The sequence below is a fragment of the Cylas formicarius genome, unplaced genomic scaffold (assembly GCF_029955315.1).
Source record: "Cylas formicarius isolate icCylForm1 unplaced genomic scaffold, icCylForm1.1 PGA_scaffold_7__23_contigs__length_41026272, whole genome shotgun sequence".
Classification (NCBI taxonomy): Eukaryota; Metazoa; Arthropoda; class Insecta; order Coleoptera; family Brentidae; genus Cylas; species Cylas formicarius.
The window spans coordinates 2,715-22,282 of record NW_026844352.1 but is presented as its reverse complement, the minus strand read 5'-3'; the positions used below and the strand labels follow the sequence as shown (position 1 = coordinate 22,282).

At 35.5% G+C, this 19,568-nt stretch overlaps 1 protein-coding gene across 1 annotated transcript; it reads left to right on the top strand.

The window, feature by feature from the left end:
- The first annotated feature begins 2,304 nt into the window (after positions 1–2,304).
- Positions 2,305–19,298, top strand: LOC132704299 (uncharacterized). Its single transcript, XM_060674199.1, has 11 exons — positions 2,305–2,473; positions 2,531–2,649; positions 2,703–2,781; positions 4,556–4,713; positions 6,578–6,681; positions 9,870–9,904; positions 11,623–11,741; positions 11,792–11,870; positions 11,920–12,089; positions 15,983–16,086; positions 16,139–19,298. The coding sequence occupies exons 1-11, from the start codon at positions 2,395–2,397 to the stop codon at positions 16,200–16,202; spliced, it is 1,110 nt and encodes a 369-aa protein (XP_060530182.1). The 5' UTR covers positions 2,305–2,394; the 3' UTR covers positions 16,203–19,298.
- The last annotated feature ends 270 nt before the right edge of the window (positions 19,299–19,568 follow it).

Below are 19,568 nucleotides of genomic sequence, written 5' to 3'. Positions count from 1 at the left end.
TGTTTCCCAAGCCTCAGTTATCAGGTGGTTATATAATGTTATGAATACTCCATCAGAAGTATTATGATAAATTATTATAATAATATTGCTTCATGTGGATAAACGCAATACATCATCAGATGTTACGAGATTACCGGAACCTATTTGGGCATCATAATTCTCTTTACATATCTATCGCATAAGGCAAAAGCCGCAAAACGCGATGTTCACTTTCAAATGCTAACTTGTCTATTCTTAAAAAAACATATTTTGAAATAATTTCATATTCAAAGAAGAATACTTCGGAACTAGCTATGCAGTTTTTCTGGCAAGTGTCGCTCCACTAGTATCCATTCATCGTTTTCTTTTATTAAATTCGGTTGTAATGGAATATTTCTTTTTTTGCAGCTAGTAAGCGAGAAACGGCTTGATCCCACTTTGATTAGGTATTGGCTCAGTATGTCCGCAGTGATACGACGCATTGTTAGTCCTTAGTTTCAAAATTATAAAATGATTGAAATATGCTTTCTTTTTCATCTGCACTCAAACAACTTAAACGTTTCTTATAGCAGCTGAAAGGACTGGCGACCACAAAATTCATTCAAATTTTACATTCATCACCAGCAACCACTTTTGATGGAATCATTTTTAGTAATAACATTTCTCATATAATTGTCATTATTTACAAAATCTTTTTTTCTCAGTATTTCTGATTCACTTTCTGGACTCGAACTCAATTTAACCTCTTTCTTTACAATAACGCAATAGAAATGATGCTAAACCATTCACGTGGTATTTTATTTTGAGTACATTGAAACGAATTATAATTACACATTAAAATGTAGTATTATAACATCTTCACTTTTATAGTGACCTACGAAGTGGGTGATTGTAATGATGTTATCAGGCTGCTCAATTAGATTTAGAATTAGATTTCGGTATTTCTAGTTCACTTTTTGAACTTGAATCCATTTTAACCTCTTTCTTTACAATAACGCAATAGAAATGAGACTAAACCAATCACGTGTTATTTTATTTTGAGTACATTGAAACGAATTACACTTACCTATTAAAATGTAGTATTTTAACAACTTGGGTCCGGATCACATTAGCGCAATCGCAACAAACAAATTTCCAATCTATTTAAAGTGTCGATAGTTGTAAAACTTTTGCTTTTACACGTGTTTTAAGTATTTTATAATGCGTAGTAATCGAAATAATTTCGTTACTGATTGTTTTTTGCCAGGGTGACGCACGTGTTTAAATAGCTAGTGTTATTATGAAGCGTTTGGCATCACCAAGGCGATGACGGAACTAACCAAAACCAACCAAAGTTGAAAAATATCAACCGCCTTCACTGTATACAAACGAAAAATAACACAAATATTCTCTTTAAACGAGAACAACACAATAATGCTAGATAAACACATCAGGTATTTACACATGTGGCAACAAAGCTACTAATAAAGATTCCTACGCATTATAAATTAGTTACATCTTAAAACACGTATAAAAACATAAGTTTTGCAACCTTAGATGCTTAAAATCATGTTTTATAACCGTTCGGTGTAGTTATTTTTATGGTAAATTTGTTTGTTGCGATTGCGCTTTTGTGTAACAGTACCTAACAATTTCACTTTGATAGTGACCTACGAAGTGGTCGATTGCAAAGACGTTATCAGGCTGTTCAATTATATTTCAACGTCAATTCTTTATTGAAGAAAGGTGACATATCTCAGATATGTCTCCTTTCTGCAGTAAGCGGAAGTTAAATCGCTTTACAGTAGCAAACCCGGTTACGCAGTGTGGGTGCTTTCTTCAGTAAACGATGTGTTTACCCTTTTACAATCGAAAAGTATATAAACGTCAATTTTTCAAAAAAAAAATAGATGTCACCTTTCGAAAAATAACAAAAACGTTCCATTAGATAGGAAAGTCTTAATAATACATAAAACCGCGTTTTCGTTTAATCTGAGATGATTCTAATATGTCAACGACTGTGCGCCACCCGGTAGAGTATTTTCAACCACGTCCCTTCATTCTTATCCATCTAGTTTCGCCAACTTTTATTTAAATCGTAGATGTGCCGTGAGGCTTGATTCTAATTACCAATAATCAGTTTTCTCAATAATCTCCCTAAACCTAATCAACAGTGAATCATTAAAAATTAAAAATGCCTTAGAATATTGCTCTATTTGTAAATTGTTCTAACACAATATACCTGTCTGATTGTTACTGCGTGTAAGGTGAAGTTCGGGTTCCGAGAAAACGAGAAAACAATCGACAATAACATGGACAAGCTTGTAAAATTATTATCGTTTAGGCGGGTATTAGAAAAAGTACTTACTTGAAATTCTAGTTACGCACGACAAACCCGTAGAATATCCACGGCAGACTTTGAGGTAAGCAGCGAAAATGAATTCGCTTGTGTGTGTTGGCCTATGGTTGTGCGTTGTATTGGCTTGCGCATTCGCAGAATGTGGAAAAGTTTTTGGTAAGTCGCTTCAATCGTGTATACGATCTACTGGAAACCTGTCTACGTTTTCTTAAGACAATAAAGTGACAGCAGATGATGAAAAGCAGATAGTTAACAAACACAACCAGTTGAGAAAACTTATAGCCAATGGACTGGTCCCGGGCCAACCACGGGGTGTTAATCTTAAAAGATTGGTAAGGTAATTGGTTTAGTCATACGGTCGTCACTTTTTATTTTATTTCCGCAGAAATATGATCACCGTTTGGCGGCAGCAGCCCAAGAAATTGCAAATACTTGCGTATTCGCTCATAAAACGGTATCCGATGGTACGTTGCATTATATACAGGGTGTTTCAAAAGAAATGCAAAAACTAAAATAAAGGGTAGTATGTTATAAAAACGTTGGGTCAATAGGGAGATATCGTGCTACAAAAGTGGCGGAAAATAATATTTATATTTTTACATATATATTTTGTATATATATTAGATAGATGATTGGTGGCAGTTGTCGTTGAATGACAATACCCATTCGGCTAGCGTAAACATTTGCTATTACCCTAAGGTTTTGATTGCGTATTCCGGTTGTTTTAAGAATATCAATAAGTTTTATGCATTTAACTCTTTCAAACGCCTTTTCAAAGTCCAAAAAACAACAATGGACATCGAGATTAACAGAACCTCTCTAGTACCGAGGCCATTTCTAAATTCAAACTTTGCCTCATATTTCCGTTCATGAATGATACAGAGAAACACTTTGAAAACATGACTTATCAAACTGACGATCATCACATTTTATGCACATGCTTTTTTTTTGAGATTGGAATATACACTGACACCGTGCGTTCGTCTTGCATAGTTCTAGTTTGATATATATTATTAAACCACTTTGTGTTTCTACACCGTTTCCCTCTAGTAGTTTCCCTCTTCTTTTGTTATTTCTTGTATGTTCTTTTTGACATAATTCTTCAATGGTATTCTTATTCTCTCCACCTTGCGTTGTCTAATTTCCGGATGGCGTGTCCATGTTTGTCTGTTCTAGTTTCCGACGTATTGCTTTCAATACTGCTTTTTCTTTTTGTATTGGTTTATAATAACGTTCTATGTGCCGTTTTTGGACCCTTTTAAGTACAACAATGGATGGTATCAAAAGGAACACTCCTTATGTACTGTACTGTACATTTACACTGTTTAAACAGCATAGGGCCCGAGCCTTCACAGGATGGCACATATAGCTACCTTCTAACAAGCTGTTGGTCTCTCTCTCAGATAGTAATTGTCCATGGTCTATCAAATTCTACTGTATTTATTCGGTATTTATCGCCTTACTAATAATACAGGGTGACACTACCAGTTAAATGTGCCATGCGTCCCTTCAAGCACATTTCAATGATTCACAATTCTTTTCCTTCTTTTATTTTCTTTTTTATTACAGTAAGTATTTGTTTGTATTCTTGTTTTGTATTGTTTCCTTTTCTCAATTATGTATTTCCTCCGCCAGCAAAGGATTATTCTTTTTTATTACTTTTCTCACTGTAGTAGTGAGAGTAATGTATGATTCTTAGCACCCACGTAAGGAGTGGAGTCCGGCAGTATTTTTCTGTGATCTTTTGGGAATAAATAGTAAGATGCCGTTTGCCTTCCTCACAGCAGTACGGAAACCATGAACGCTGTTGCAGCTGGGCTTTCCGTTTTTGAATACTACGGGGCTTCGAAGTAATCCTTAATAATAAATAGTACCATTGCTTGGTTTTCTTGCAACTGCTGCCTTACATCAAGGTTTGGATGGGGACGTGAATGCGGTATTGTTAAGGAATATAAGGGTAGGAACTAACCTCTCTTGCAAAAGGGCTAGAAGAAAGATTAGCAGCTTACATTTGGGCAGAATTAGCTAAATACCATAGTAGTCTTTCATCGAGATCATAAATAAATCCATAATAATATTTGCCTATAATATTATTGTTTTTGTGTATGCTCGTTTTTAAAATTCAAATAATACTGCCTTGCTTTTGACCCAACGTTTATGTAACAAAGTAACCTATATGACCTGATTTAGAAAAGCTGATCATATCTGGAAACCAGCACCCTTGTGTCGCAATTTTAGGTAGATGGCATGCAGTAGGGCAAAATCTTTTTTTGCACATGTCAACGGGGAAAGATTTCAAGAAAGATTGGGATAGATCCGTGCAAGAGTGGTTTGACGAGCACAAGATGTACTCTTATAGATCTATATTTTCTATGGGCACGGGGCATTATACTCAGGTACTTATTTTCAAACTTTGAGGTGGTTATACACACTGCTGTTAAATAAGGTTGCCTACATCTAAGTAGACTTATAATTTTACATAAGGAAGTGTTGGACCTACACGATACGGAAGCTTATAGTGAAATAAGTGCAATGGATACGTTAAAAAAGTCTTATTAAAACATTCTATTGGTGATTACTACTGGTTTAAATGCAATTTGTTTCAAACAAATAGTGAATGTTCTTAAAACAAAAAAGAACCGCTGTTTCAGTTTAAGAGAAAATTTCTATATACCCTAACATACGTTTTACCAATGAGTTGGAAACTAATAATAACCTTCAATTCTTAGATATTCTTATCAATAGAAAATCAGACCTAACATTGGCTCATTGTGTTTACGGAAAACCTACGCACATACTTAATGCATGGTCACATCACCATTCGGCCCAAAAATCATCGGTTATCAACTCTCTTGTTTGCAGAGCCATAAAACTATCTCAGGTCGAGTCACTGAAAACAGAATTAAAACACCTTACCTCTGCTGATTTCTCTAATAATTTCCACATTTAAGATATTAAGCGTTCCATCAAAAAATATACTTCCCCACAATCTTCCAATAGCAATGAGGCCTTCCTTACATTCAAAACATCACTGAACACATATCAAAAGTTCTAAAGAAGTATAACGTCAAAACCAGATTTGCCAGATTTGGTCCGTCAAAGACAAAATTCCATTTGAGATGCCAGGAGTTTACAGCATTCCATGCATATGCGGCAAAGAATACATTGGAGAGACCGGACGAAAAATATCAACTGGGCTCAAAGAACATGAAAGAGCCTTAAGACAAAGACAAATGAACTCATCAGCTCTTGCCGAACACACTCATGAAACAGGACATAAAATTTTATTCGACAAAACTAAAATTCTTGCATGTAATCAGTTCTTCTACCAACGAAAAATCCGAGAGTTTATGCCCCTCATTTAGCTCCGCCTCCCTCAAACAATATATAAGCAGGTACAGAGTAAAATGCGAGGTAGTTTCAGTCAAGCTCTGAAGAAGCCAACAGGATGGCTGGCGAAACGTCAGCAATTTCGACTCAGCAAAAACCGACTCAGGAGGAATCCAGAAGTTTTGTAAAAAGTATAAGAAAAAATCACTTTTCAAATACACTTTAAGTCAATACAGCAAGCAAATATCCTCCTTTTTCCTTAGAATCTGTTTTTTTTTTGTTAATAAGGATTACTGTCATATTTCTTTTATCGTCTAGAGAAATTGTTACTGCAGTATCTAAAATGGACTCGAATATGTGTGCTTCAAATTCGGATATTTCTATTAGTTATTATATCAAATTGAAAGCGTGGGGAATATCTCCGAAATCATCCGATTGCTCCCAAACTCGTGCGGTAAAACCCCGGAAATGTTCGAAGTGGGTCGGATCCGTGGGAAATAAAACGGACGTGGTAAAGTGACGCTTCCCGCACGTTAGATCCGTAGGTAATTAGGTATTTTACAGACGGGAGTAGAAAAAATAATTAACATATTAAAAATCCGCTCTACAATGTCTAATAAAATATGGTAGATAGGTAGATGTTATATTTTCTAACCCAAAAGAATGGCCGTTTTAGCTACTAATAACATGTGTAAATATTAAATTTTACTTACGAAATGATTTTTTGAAAAAGCATGTTTACTGGAAAACTCACAAAAACTAGTGGTTGTAAAGAAAATAGTATGCAACACGCATTGTAACTCAAATAAACTCGTTACTCAAATACCGTTTATTACACTTGTTAAGCCTGCAAATCTGTCGACACTTATAATTTTAAATAACCAAGTGTAAACAAAAATGTCCCCAAATCGACGGAGATTTTTTTTTTAGGTTGTCTGGGCTAATACGGAATACGTCGGTTGTGGATATACATTTTCTGGCAAAAATTCGTCATTTTGGTATCAAAAGCTGTATGTTTGCAATTACGGACCAGCGTAAGTATATACAGTATCCCAGTTAGTTTTATATAGCTCAAACATTCGTTTAAATACTGATTTGATTCAAGAGGTCTAATATAAGAACAATAATTTTTTTGTCACAATTTTCCGGTCACAAACATACCGGGGGTCCTAACAAGGGCAACGAGGTTTTAACAAAAAGAATGGTCCTAGAAATTTGAAAGATTTTTTTTAAAAATAAATTTCTGAAATCGCCACCAGAGACCAGATAAAGGTAAAAACAAATTCAAATACTTTTTCTATGATACCGTCTGCTTTATCTCAGCAAGGGCAGTGGTGGGGGTGATCGAACACAAACGTCCATATCTCCAAAAACACTTAATGCATTTGTTTTTTGGATTTAAACATGGTCAAATAACGTCCCAACAAGCGAAAAGCATATCTCAATATCTTTATTCGAACCTAAAATATGAATAGAATAACTTTATGTTCAAAGAGGATTTTGTTTCAGATATCGAAAAATATTTATACTTTACCGGTTGTTGTTTATGTCTAATTACATAATTACCCTAGTTCAGCGTCTACGCTTTAGGAACGAAGAACAATACTGATTTATTTAATACACATCTTACTACTTAAATAATGCAATAGTTAATTAAATTGGTTAGTTTTCTACAATTGACTAGTTTTGACTAGTTGACTATATCTAGTATTAAATAAATAAATAAATAGTGGCTTTTATTGTGGAGAAAGAGAAAGAAAAAAAAAGAATTACATATTTGTAGCGTACAATTTTTGGTAAAATAAACTTACTTTGAACTGTTGCTATCCATAAAAGCGAAGTCTAGCGCTCAATCTGTGCGAACCTAAATAGCTCAAAATTTAAATTCTGCATTTCATCACAGATTTATTAATCATGATTACAAAAAATTTTTTTTTTAATAATTTAACAGCCAGTTTATCAGAAAGCTTGCTAGAAAACACTCAAGCAGCATTTTGATAAAAATCCATTGGCAATATTCAATTCAATAGAAAGTCTTTTAATTTGTATTTAAATATATGAAATATATGAAATTTTAAAATTTTGTTGTACATGGTAATCGTCTGAAAAACAAAGCATCTCAAGAACAAAGAAGTCTTATGCTACGGTAGTGCAAGTCTAAATAAGATACAGAAAGGTGCAATAGTTTAACTAATTTTTTTATCCAAAATTTTCCGGTTGGTTAGTTTAATTTTTTCTCAAAATTAGTAAATATTAGTTAAGTTTGAGAAACACTTTCTTGTTTTTGTCACGAAAACATAAATGCTTTCACTTGTTTGGATTTAGAAAGCTGTTTAATTATTTCAAAGTCGTCATTGATATGAACTCATTACTGAGGACCCAAAATTGAACCCTGAGGCACTCCAGCCAAAATATCAACACTTGAAGAGAAAACTTTTTGAACAAATATCCTCTGACCTCATTCGCTTAAATGAGAAGTTATTAAGTCCAGCGCCAAGTCATCAAATCCAAAATATTTTAATTTTGCAAATAATAGCTAATATATTAATCGTGTCAAATGCTTGGAATAATCGAGTAACACAAGCATACTAGCCAATCCTGTATCATATCTCTCTATTATATCACTCAGAACTGTTGCCAATGCAATCGTGGCATTATATATTTTGTAATGTCAGATTGCACTTCCGATGATTAATAAATTAATATATTGGATAATCTGTTTGCACCAAATTTTTTAGAAAATTTTAGACAGAAGAGATAAAACTCTAATGACTCGTAAGTCAGAAAAAAAGTCAAAAAAAGTCACCATAAATAAGGGAAATATTGCTTTTCTATCTATGTATTTATAAGATGGAGTATATATTTTCAACAAAGGGTCTACAATAGCCTAAAATTTTTTGAGTAATGTCATCAACCCTACAATTACACAACCGTACAAATTAGTTTTAATTGAGTTTAAGACTTTATCTATTTTATTAGCTCAACACCTCCAAAAAAGGTTGCAAAAATCCGATTGATTGCTTTAGGATCGGAAAGCGAGATGGGGAAGAGGTATTGAAGTTTGATAAAGAAATATTAAGATTTTTCAGAGCTTGCCAAGATTTTGTTGAGTTGTTTTCATGGTTAATTGAGTGTAAATATCCCTTCTTCTCATTTGGAACGATTATGACATTGTAGTTACGAATTTTTTTATACGAATTCCACTCATGAATTAAACATGTAGTACTAAATTTCTGCAAACAAGCTTTAGATTGTCAATTAACCAAGTTGCGGGTGGTTTGGTACCCATTCTTTTCAATAGAGTCTAAAATAAACGAATTAAATACATTATAAAATATTATATATAAAATTATGCCACGGTACATTTTGTAAGTCACATAAGAGAACTCTTTTGGATTAAACCGTATATAGTTCCTATAAGATACAATGTAGGTGACATTTTCCTTGACTTTAACTTTAGCTCGACTAACACCAACATCTGATCAGAAGTGCCCTCTACAGACAGAGCCCCTACTGTAGACACCCTCAGCCCCGCAATAAAAAGTATTGGATCAATCAGCATGGTCTTCGAATTTCTAGTTGGCTAGCAAAAAATTGGGTGAAGCTGTACGATTCAAGACACGAAATTAGACCACTTTCACTACAAAAAAAAGTTCACATTCACCAAGACACAATATCTCATTTGCCATAGGTGACACTCTCATCTAAGTAATTCATTACATAATTTTAGACCTAGGCTGAGGATAAAAAGTACAAATAAGTTTAGTTGAACTCCCAATTTAAGCGCAATTAAAAGATATTCAGTACTCTGGAAAGCTAGGGTATCTAGATTTATCTCTTTCAATTTATATGCGTTTTTTACTGGTGCAACACCACCTCTCCTACCATCCCTATCTCTACGTATCAGAGAATATCCCCAGGACTCTATAGATCTAGAAAGCCAAGTCTTTGTCAAAGCTACAATATCAAATTCTTCAATCAGAAGTTTTGAATTCATTAAAATTTATTGAAAGTGAACGTCTATTTATGTGCCTTATCTTAATATCATAATCCAATAGGAATTAGCATATTCATAATTTACGTTGTTATATCAATATACTGCGAACCACAGGTACTGTAAAGATAAATAACAAAATACCGTATCTCGTTGCATTTACTGGGACGCTCGGTATATATCATTTGTTTCATTTGTTTGCTGATATAAAATATGTTTCATTTTTAGAGGGAATTATATTGGCGAGTTGCCTTACAAGACGGGTGAGTCTGGCTGTGAAAATTTGTGCTAACCCTATTAATGATTTGTTTTTTTGAATACATTAAATAAACTGAAATATGCAAGAACCGTCTTTTTTTCTTTATCCTGTTGTTTATTTGCATTTTAATGCGTGAGAACATGGACAATTATGATAACAATATAAAAAAAATTACAGTCAAATTGAAGAAAGTCCCTTTCTATATATTTTATTTAGAATTCAAAATTGCTGTGTATAATAAGGTAATTTAAATTACATATCATTTTCTAAATGTCGCAAATTAGCAAATACAAACAAATAATATTCATATCGTCGCTAGTTTTAGTTTTTAGATCGACTAGTTCCTAATTTGACCACCTGTATAAAAAAATGTTTTTAATTGATAAAGTTATCCTACTGCCAATTTAAATGAATAAAATATTCTTACATCATAACAAATAATTTTTAATAAGATCTTCGATATAAGAAAACAGTACTTTGTTTCCAAGATACAGAGTGCTTTAAGAAAATACATTTTTTTATAATAATTTTAATATGGATTTTACATTTTTTACAGAATATTTTTCTTTTTTTATCATTTATATTCTGGTTTTACATCTAAAATTAGCGTTTCCCCAAACTTGATTAAACTAAGCTCAGACAATTGTTTACATGAAATTTTGTGGAATATAAAATAGCACTGTGAAACTTATTTGCAAATACCCTGTACATGCATTAATTCCATTTCCACCAATAAATATCAGGAAATATCATAAAATTTTTGAAGCAATTGTTAAATTTAAAAATTAATAATTGTATTTTTTTATTGTCCTTTGCAGTAGCAATGAATTTTATTTTTCATAATCTTTATGCACGATGAAATAGCTAAAATCTCGATGTTGGTTGTATCTAAAATTTGTTTTGGTCAATTAAAATAAAATGGTATGTTTTGCAACAAGTGTGGAAAACGGCATTTGAATCACGAAATCAGTGACTTAAAAAGTTTACTAAACGTATTAGTTAAGTTTTTCGAATGACGGGTTTCGTTTATAGAAACAACTTTGTTTCACAAACAGAACTACGAGCTTTTCATTACGCCATTACAAGCAGAATTAATTGCAAAGCACATTTTACACATATTTATGATATTTCTAGGCGAACCTCGCGTCGAAGATACTAAGCATGTTGAAGTTAGCATTTCTTGTAATCATCAGCATATTGTATCACATAATTTATAGCTTACTATGCGTTTTCTATGACTTAGTTTTTCTGTACATTTTTGCGAAACAACGTGACCATCAAAATATCCCGGAAATGTCCGAAATGGATCGGGGGTCTTGGGAAATGAATCTGACGCGGTAAAATGACACTGCCCGCGTGCTAGGTCGGTGTATAATTTGGCATTTTACCGGAGGAAGTAGAAAAACATTATAAATTATACGCAAATAAGTTGCGGCAATAATCGTTATGTAATATAATACAATTTTTGACGATGTCGTTAAATTTAAAAAATAATAAATACAGATTTTTTATTGTCCTTTGTATTTTTAAGTTGTTGGACGCACAATTGAGAATTGCGATTTTAGTGAGTCACTTGATTACTTCTTCCGGAATGAATCTCATTAGCATTTTTGTTCTCTTATTTGCGTCATGTTCCTGCACAGAATCTGTCTGTACGAATATTTTAGGTAATTTTTTGTCACTGCTGCGAGTGAATTCTTCAACTGGTCTATTGCGTTTCAGATCAAGGACTAAATAAAGAACAGGAAAAGTATATATTAGCTAAGCACAACAAAGTAAGAAAATTGATTGCCAATGGCAAAGTTCCCGGACAACCAAGAGGAATTAATTTAAAAAGATTGGTAATGAAAACATTTTACGTAATTCCATAAAATTCTATATAATTTTACAGAAATACGACGCCAGTATTGCTAAGGAAGCCCAGCGGATTACGGATACTTGCGTGTTCAGTCATATGGAAGTAAAAGACAGTAAATAAGCAATATTTTCGATATATCGTTTGTAAGTTGTAACTTACAGATAGGTTTCCTGGTGTAGGACAAAACCTTTATCTGGAGCGGTGTTCCGAGAAAAGTAGTCGAAAAAACCTGGGTCGGGCTGTACAGGCGTGGTTTGAAGAACATAAATTTTATAATTATTCGACGATACGAGACGTACCATATTTTAAAAAAATTGGACACTACACACAGGTATTTACCGTACGCACTTTTCCGTTTTCTCACGAAAACTATACACTACAGTTATAGCTAACGTATCGCTTCGTGGTCCGGGGACTGCAGTGTGTATTGAGCAATCTGCCCTGCCGTTGGAACTCTTCCTGGCACTGTTCCTTTCGACCCCGTCATGAAACTGCAATTGTCTCACTCAGATCTAGCTCGAGTTTTGCTCTTTGGTCTGCCCATCTTTTGCAGTTAAAGGTTGTGTTTGGGGAGTCATGCCTCATTGAAAATTGTGTCATCGAGTAGTTTGGTGGTTCCATCGTTTTTTCCATTCACTCTTTCGCATCAAGTATTAGCTTAATGGTCCAGTCTACTTTTTTGCTATTCCCTCATTCTCCCTGCCAGCTATTCAATGTTTTTTTGTTCTCCGCTGCCCTTCCACCTTAAATTCATTTTCGATTTCCGATAGTGAAGTTGCGATCTCTCCGCTACAACAAAGTGTATTGGTAATGTCATTGGTATAATTAGGGCTGCCCAAGAAAAAACGGGTCGGTAAGCACTACATACCCTGCGATGGCAAGTTTCCTCTATTGTCTCGCTAGTCGCTTGCCCAACACGGTGCTCCGGACAACAATATAAGGCCCACTGTTTGTGCACGTATTTTTCTATTAAATTCGAATGCTCCCACTATCCTTGACGTTATCTTACGCCACCTTACGCATACGTGACTCAAAAATCACCTGTTTGGTGATTTCTAATTTTTCCAGAAGATGAAGTTTTTTACTTTTTAGGTAGTCATGCAAAACAATGAGTTTTTTATTTGGACAAAAGTTATGCCCTGTGGTCCAAGGATGAGCAGTGAGGCAGAATTGGTCTCTGACACCTCAGTGTGCTTGTACTTTTTCAGCAAACTGAGATGTTCGTAGACGCTAGCGGAGCCAGGATGTCTGATATAAATTGCATTGCAATGCTCCTGATCTAGAAAAATAATCTATTGGATCCTTATCTAACTTTTATTCTACATTGCTTAATGTATTGTTTGTGTAAAAACAATTTAATTGTATGAAAGAATCTACGGCTGAAATTTTGATTCATCCAGCAATGTTTATATTTCAAGTTAACACCCAAATTCGTGAATTTGAAATGCAGATCTCAGCCAAATTCATCGAGAAAAGCTACAGTTTTAAACCGCAGTTTAACTGATGAGGTCGAATCTTTTCGAGTGACTACATACCGACGGTTACGTAAGATAATTTACGATCTTAAATTGGGTAATTCGTCTAATTCTGAGTATTTTCTCCAAAGAGATTCGCCATCAAATAGTTTTGACGCAAATTTCCATAAACGATCTCGCAATTTAACAAAAATTACTTTGGTTGACAAAAAACTTAAATCTTAAATACAATTTTTTAAACAATAATCATAGCAAAAGAAAGAAAGAAACTAGCCATGCTGACTGAGAATATCATACAGTCCACCAAAAATATGTTTATATCTTAATTTTAGCATCAGTTGCTTCAAAAGGTTCGACTTGAAATCGTTATTGAGTAAAATTAAAAATGAAGACCCTGTGATCACCAAATCTGACAGGAGCTCTTGTCTGATTATAATGGAGAGGAAGACATACGTCAGTATGGCTATGGACTTTTCGGCAATGGATGATTTTCACCAGATTACAACCTAGCTTCATGTCTTAATATAGTTCACAAAAATACAACTGGCTTTCACACCATTTATTCTACTAAAAATTCAGTGGAGTTGACCAGTTACTTCAAGACAGTGGTTGATGTCAAAACCTTATTCCCAAGCGTTCCCCCATCTGAGTGCGCTCTTTATTGAATGACACCAAAAGTCATCATCGCTGGCCTAGTTCTTCTTTTGGCCACTGCCTTAGAACAAAATATCTTTAAGTTCGATAATAAATTTTTAGACAATTCCAGGACTATTAATGGGTTTTTGCTTGTCACCTTTTTTAAGTGAAATTTTGACGAACAATTTTAACATATTTGATAGTTTACGGAGTTCCTAACGGCTAACAATTCCTTATAGGAGAAAATTTATTTTACATTTTGGTTAGAGGGTTCCCTACCGTATCTGGATCTGGAAAAAGAAAAGTAAAGTAAAAACGTAAATGAATTGAATTCGAGATTTTTAGAAAAACCACATGTACTAACAATGTGATACAATTTTGGTCCAATTCTCAATATACTCATAAATTTACCTCTTTTAATTCTTTATTCTACAGGATTTTTAACATTACACTTTCAAAGGAAGAAATTAATAAGGAATTGACGATGATTATACAAATAATACACCAGTTTTCGTATCATGTAATGAAGTCAAAACATCCAGAACGTAAGTTGCAAAATGCCTAACATATTTCGGTAATATTTCGTAAATTGTTCGAGGGCAGGAATTTATCTATAGTGTTTAAAATAAACAATACATTAAAACAATTTATAATGAAAGTTAAGGGTCCACGATATTATTTTCCTAGATTCTTTGAACTGTGAGGATTGTAATGCACTTTATGTTGGACAGTCTTTCAGGAAGATCTCCGTCAGGGTTCATGGGCATCTCAGTTTGGTGAAAATAATACGAGGAAACTGAGGTGACAAAGGCCAAATATGCTTTCGCTACAAAAAGTAAAAAACTTGATCTTCTGGAGAAATTAGAAATCAATAATGCCAAAAAGAGCCATATCCTTGATTGCGTCAATAACGTTTGCAATTTTGAGCCGCCTTTTTTAAAAATATTTTTTACTTCTTAGCTGCAATATTTTTTATGTCATTTTTTAATCCCCGGTAAAATCAAACGAATTCAGTCTCATTCCATTTTGTCTGTAACAGAAGACCGAAAGTCGCCTTTTAAAACTTTATTTGTTGTATTGCGATTTTCTGACTGTTCCTAGTCACAGAACGGCCATGTTTCAACTCTGTTCCCTATAGCATTAAATCATACTCTGTTGATGTCCATTCCTTTTATATCACTAGTAATTTTCCTTGCTTATTTTACTTTTTATGTCTTCCTCTCAACATTTCTTATCACATTCTCAGTGGTAATGTTATGTATTTTTTTTATATGAAAGATTTGTTTGATATCTTGTTTTTTTGTTGTGATATTATATTGTCTGTAACTATACTGAGTTGTTAGATAATATTATTATTTCCTCTCTACACTATTGTCGGTCGTTTAGCTATTTTCAGAAAAGTTCTTGCATGATCTGTTTCTCCCTGGTTAGGTCTCATTCTACTTTCGGTGGTGTTACATTTGGTGCCCGTTTCCCCATGTATTGTTGTTCAACTCAAGCACCAGTTTCTCCTAGCACTTGCTTTAAATTTTTTTAATTTCCTTGGTGAGCCCTTCCGTCCGCACTTTGTAGTTTCTCTGAAATTTCTTGGTCCATACCTATTTTTCCTCTGATCCTAGTTAGTTTGCTCTTTGCTGCTAAAGTTATTTTGCTTTTCGACGAGATTTCCGATGTGCACCAATATAGCATGCGTCCACTTTTCTCGCTTCTTACTTTTGCTCTGTTAGCTGAGCTAATTTGAGCGAGGATAATATTATGGTCGCTGAGGGACTCCTCCCCCATTGTTTCCCATTTTATCATTCTCTTCGCGGTATCCGAATCGATTCTTTCCGTCATGTAGGATTACCGAGTTATGTTGAGCCAATTATGCGCGCAGTATGAGGCACTTTCATTTTCTCAACACAGGAAACATAGCGAACCTAACCATACACTAAATAAGAATATTACATTTACAGTCCAAGGATGGAATGAACATAGAATTTATTTCCCCCCATTGTTCATCAATGATAAAACTGTAGCGATATTATTTTTAAGTAATTTAAAACATGCTAAAAATCTGACCAACTAAACGTGTTCATTCGAAAACTGTTTATGTCTACACATGCTTTTTCAGCTCGTGTGGGCCAACACCGAATATCTGGGGTGCGGATATACATCTTACTCTGACGAAGAAATGATGGCGGACTATAAATACATTACCTGTCATTATGGACCAGGGTGACGAACGTAGTTTAAGTGATTTATCTATTTATACACGGTTTACTTTTAGAGGCAATATCTTGGACGAGTTACCGTACGAGACTGGAGAATCGGGATGCGAAAATTTATGTTAATCGATATGTGAGAATTTTCGAGGAGCACAAACAAAGAGATTACATATTGAAATAGAATGTATCTACCTATTCCAATAAAGTTCTTATATTGGTGGTATACAATGTCCTCTCTCTCTTTCTCTCTCTAGCTTCCTACCATTCTCGACTCACCTAGGCCAGCCTTGCTAGTGATGATGTCTCCATTCCCGCGATGAGATCCGCTCCCGTTCCACATGCCAGTCTTTGTTCCGGAGTTCATACGCGAAGGCACGGCAAACCACATCGCGACGAAGGATCTGGCCTCCGTGCGTTCGATAGCCTTGCTGAATGACATGGGCAGCAGTTTCCGGTACCACGCATCCAGCTTAGCATTGGACCTCCTGGCGTGCTCTCTGGTCCCCCCCTACTGACCCGCATATGGGACGAGAGTGAGTTACTTCTGAGCAGGTTGTATTGCAGGTATTCCCCTCTAGCCCGAAGACAGGCCAGGGAGGGGCCTCCAGCCTAACTATTGAAGAGAGGTGTAGTTCTATAGGTCTTCTGATTACTCCTCCCCGCCGCCACGGGACCCTACTCTAGCTCTAAGTGCGACAGGAAGTTGAAGTGGTTGAAACAAACATAACAAAAATAAGAGAGGGTGTAATGTTGGTCACCGAACCGCCTGCCTGTATTGCGGGCTGATTTTCAAGACCTTCACGACAGTCCGCTTACACGAAAGAAAGACAACCCCGCCGAATACAAAAAGGCGGACGAAGAGAAACTCGGGAAACCCGAAACTGATATCATCTCAATTATGGCAACGATAGAAACGGCTGCGCTTAAGAACGAAGTTGCCTCAGCCTTCATGACCACCATGATCTGGAGTTCCTCGCGCTGCCATTGAAATTTTGCGACTGGGCACTTTCAGCTTCTCGTTTGTATCCTCGTAATGTGCCCGTCATCGGTGCACACGACAGTCCGGACTTGGTGATAAACGGTCTACCGCACATGGTCCTGCAGTGTCCGGCCTCAGTGGTCCTAGTTCTCTAGCAACGGACAATCACCTGGAAGAGCCTTAAACCTTGTCAAAGGTCTACCCGCCCGCCGCGAGACTAGCGCGTTCCTCCGAGCAGCCAGTCATAGCAGGAGGAAAGGGCAGCGTGACGTAGAGCTCCATGCGCCCCCAACCCAAGTGGGGCACTTAGAACGCCCGTACACTTTAGCGAGTAATATACAACCCCCGAGAGAGTCAGTCGTAGTTAACCTGGCGGCTGTCTCGCTGCTATTCGTCCGGTCCTTCACTCACGAAAACAGCTACCAACTAAGAGCTTCTGACCAGGGGCTCCATTAATTTCCGCCGCATACACCTTAACCTCCGATCTCACCTAACCTAACTTAACCTTATTAGCACTTCCACTGGCTAACAAAAAAACTTGAAAAAAAAAAAAGGTAAAAGATAACAGGGAGGTAGACTCTTATTGAAGTATTAAATTAAGGGTGGTCAGACTATAATTGTACTCGGTGATTCACTACTCGAAAGTTGTTTAAAATTGAGCATTACATCCTACTTCTGTCCTGGCCACCCAGTTGGTGAGGGGGTGGGCAAAACGTAAGCAAAATTAGAGAGATTTTGGCTCCACCCGTTTTTCACCGGACGTAGCTCGTCGAATAGTGAAAAACTGATTATCACAAAACGGGAAAGGAGGAGTGTTGGCTACAAAAAAAAAGTCTAGGCCTTAAGTTAATAGCAAATGTCTATTGTTATTAAACCAAGTCTCCAAAAAAAAAAAGGGAAAAAGCAAAATTACGAGTGTGGTGTTATATAAAGCATAAGCTTCCAAAGTTATAAATAATCGGTTCAGCTTTACGTTCTTGAGCGCTCAATCCTTACATAAGCCGGCCGCATAACAGTCATGTAATACACAAAAGCTCAAAATCAATGAATCAATCCACTTTAGAACGGTATAAATTACACACAAATACCAATTTTTAATGCTGTTGCTCTATTTTCCTCTAGTGGATGTTAATCAGCATGACTGTCTAGAACATTCTGGAATGGACGGACCTCAGTTTCAAAGGTCGTCGAGACACGAACTTCACCTTTTCCCTTGAACGACCTTCTTGGAAGTATTGATAAAAGAAAATGCCTGTCGCTGGTTGTCCGAACAAACTTGTGCTTGTTATTTAATGCCTGGAAATAAAAGGCCTAAAAGAAAGCAAAACCACCCTAAGTACCCAGTTACATCATGCCGCGCCAGAAGAGACCATGTGATAGGGAACAAAAAGTGAAATTTCAAGATATTAACTGGTATAACGAGCTTACCAGGTTGTTAGTGACCTTCCTCGCTAGTTATCGGAGTTGTTTAAATTCGCTTTACCCAATATATTCAAATCCACAAAACGTGATATCATGCAAATCAACCTTAAAATATGGGTGCGAAACTCCGATGGGTTATATCCGCGTTAGCGTTCTAAATCAAAAATATTGAAAATAATAAAAAACACACAAAAAGATTTCATTGGTCGAGAAAAAGCATCCAACCGATTCGATATCCCTGGCGGTGACAGACGGTTGCAACTTTTCAATTTCGGGCGAATTGAACGTTATTGACTGGCATTTGACTTGCGATCGATTAAAACATTTTCGTGAATCAAAGATGATTTTTTATTGGGGAAAAATGCCAAAAATAAGTTCCTTTCCATTACCTTACGCGAGAGACTTTGAAAGTTCTAACCTTAATTGCGTTTGTTTACATTGTAGCTAAGATAAGTAATAATTAAATTGGGATTCCGATCGTTACCCCATTTTGAAAGTAGGACCAGTGATACCGAGACAAGGTAACGCAAGTGGTAATTTAAATTTGCTTCCAAGCGTAGTTAATGTTAAATATGTCAGCAATTTCGATTGGAAACCTCGATGTCGCCGGTGAAATTTAACACAACCAATTATTATGAACAAATGATTGAATTTGAAGTAAGTGCAAGGTGCAAAAATTGTACACTAGTTGAGTACCGATAGTATGCCCAAAACTGATTTATAAACATGCTTTCTATTCTTTTATTTTTTTAGTATTTTACTGGCGGATGCACCATTTGTGCTTAGAAGGACGAGAAGATGAGGCGTGAGCTGGAATATAGAGGAGATGAAACTAATTACTATCCCTATCATATTTGTATATATGCCTATTATTTGTACCTGTTAAAATTATGTTAATTAATACTGCTGGATTAAACTTAGATATTTAACTAAAAGAAACTTTCTGATTTGAGGTAAATCTAGCCTGTAACAACCTAACCTACACTTACTTACAGTAGAAAAGTTTTTGTGTTGTGCTGGTATAATTAAGTGTGCATTAACACCAGAAGAAATATGTTCACAATTTTTTATCGGTACATTAGAAGTTGAGA

What these genes read in the sequence shown, in the direction of transcription:
- LOC132704299 (XM_060674199.1), top strand. Translation starts at nt 2,395, where the DNA reads ATGAATTCGCTTGTGTGTGTTGGCCTATGGTTGTGCGTTGTATTGGCT. An exon ending in GCACGGGGCATTATACTCAG is followed by an intron (nt 4,714 to 6,577) that starts GTACTTATTTTC and finishes TTTTTTTTTTAG; the next exon opens with GTTGTCTGGGCTAATACGGA. An exon ending in GAATTAATTTAAAAAGATTG is followed by an intron (nt 11,742 to 11,791) that starts GTAATGAAAACA and finishes ATAATTTTACAG; the next exon opens with AAATACGACGCCAGTATTGC.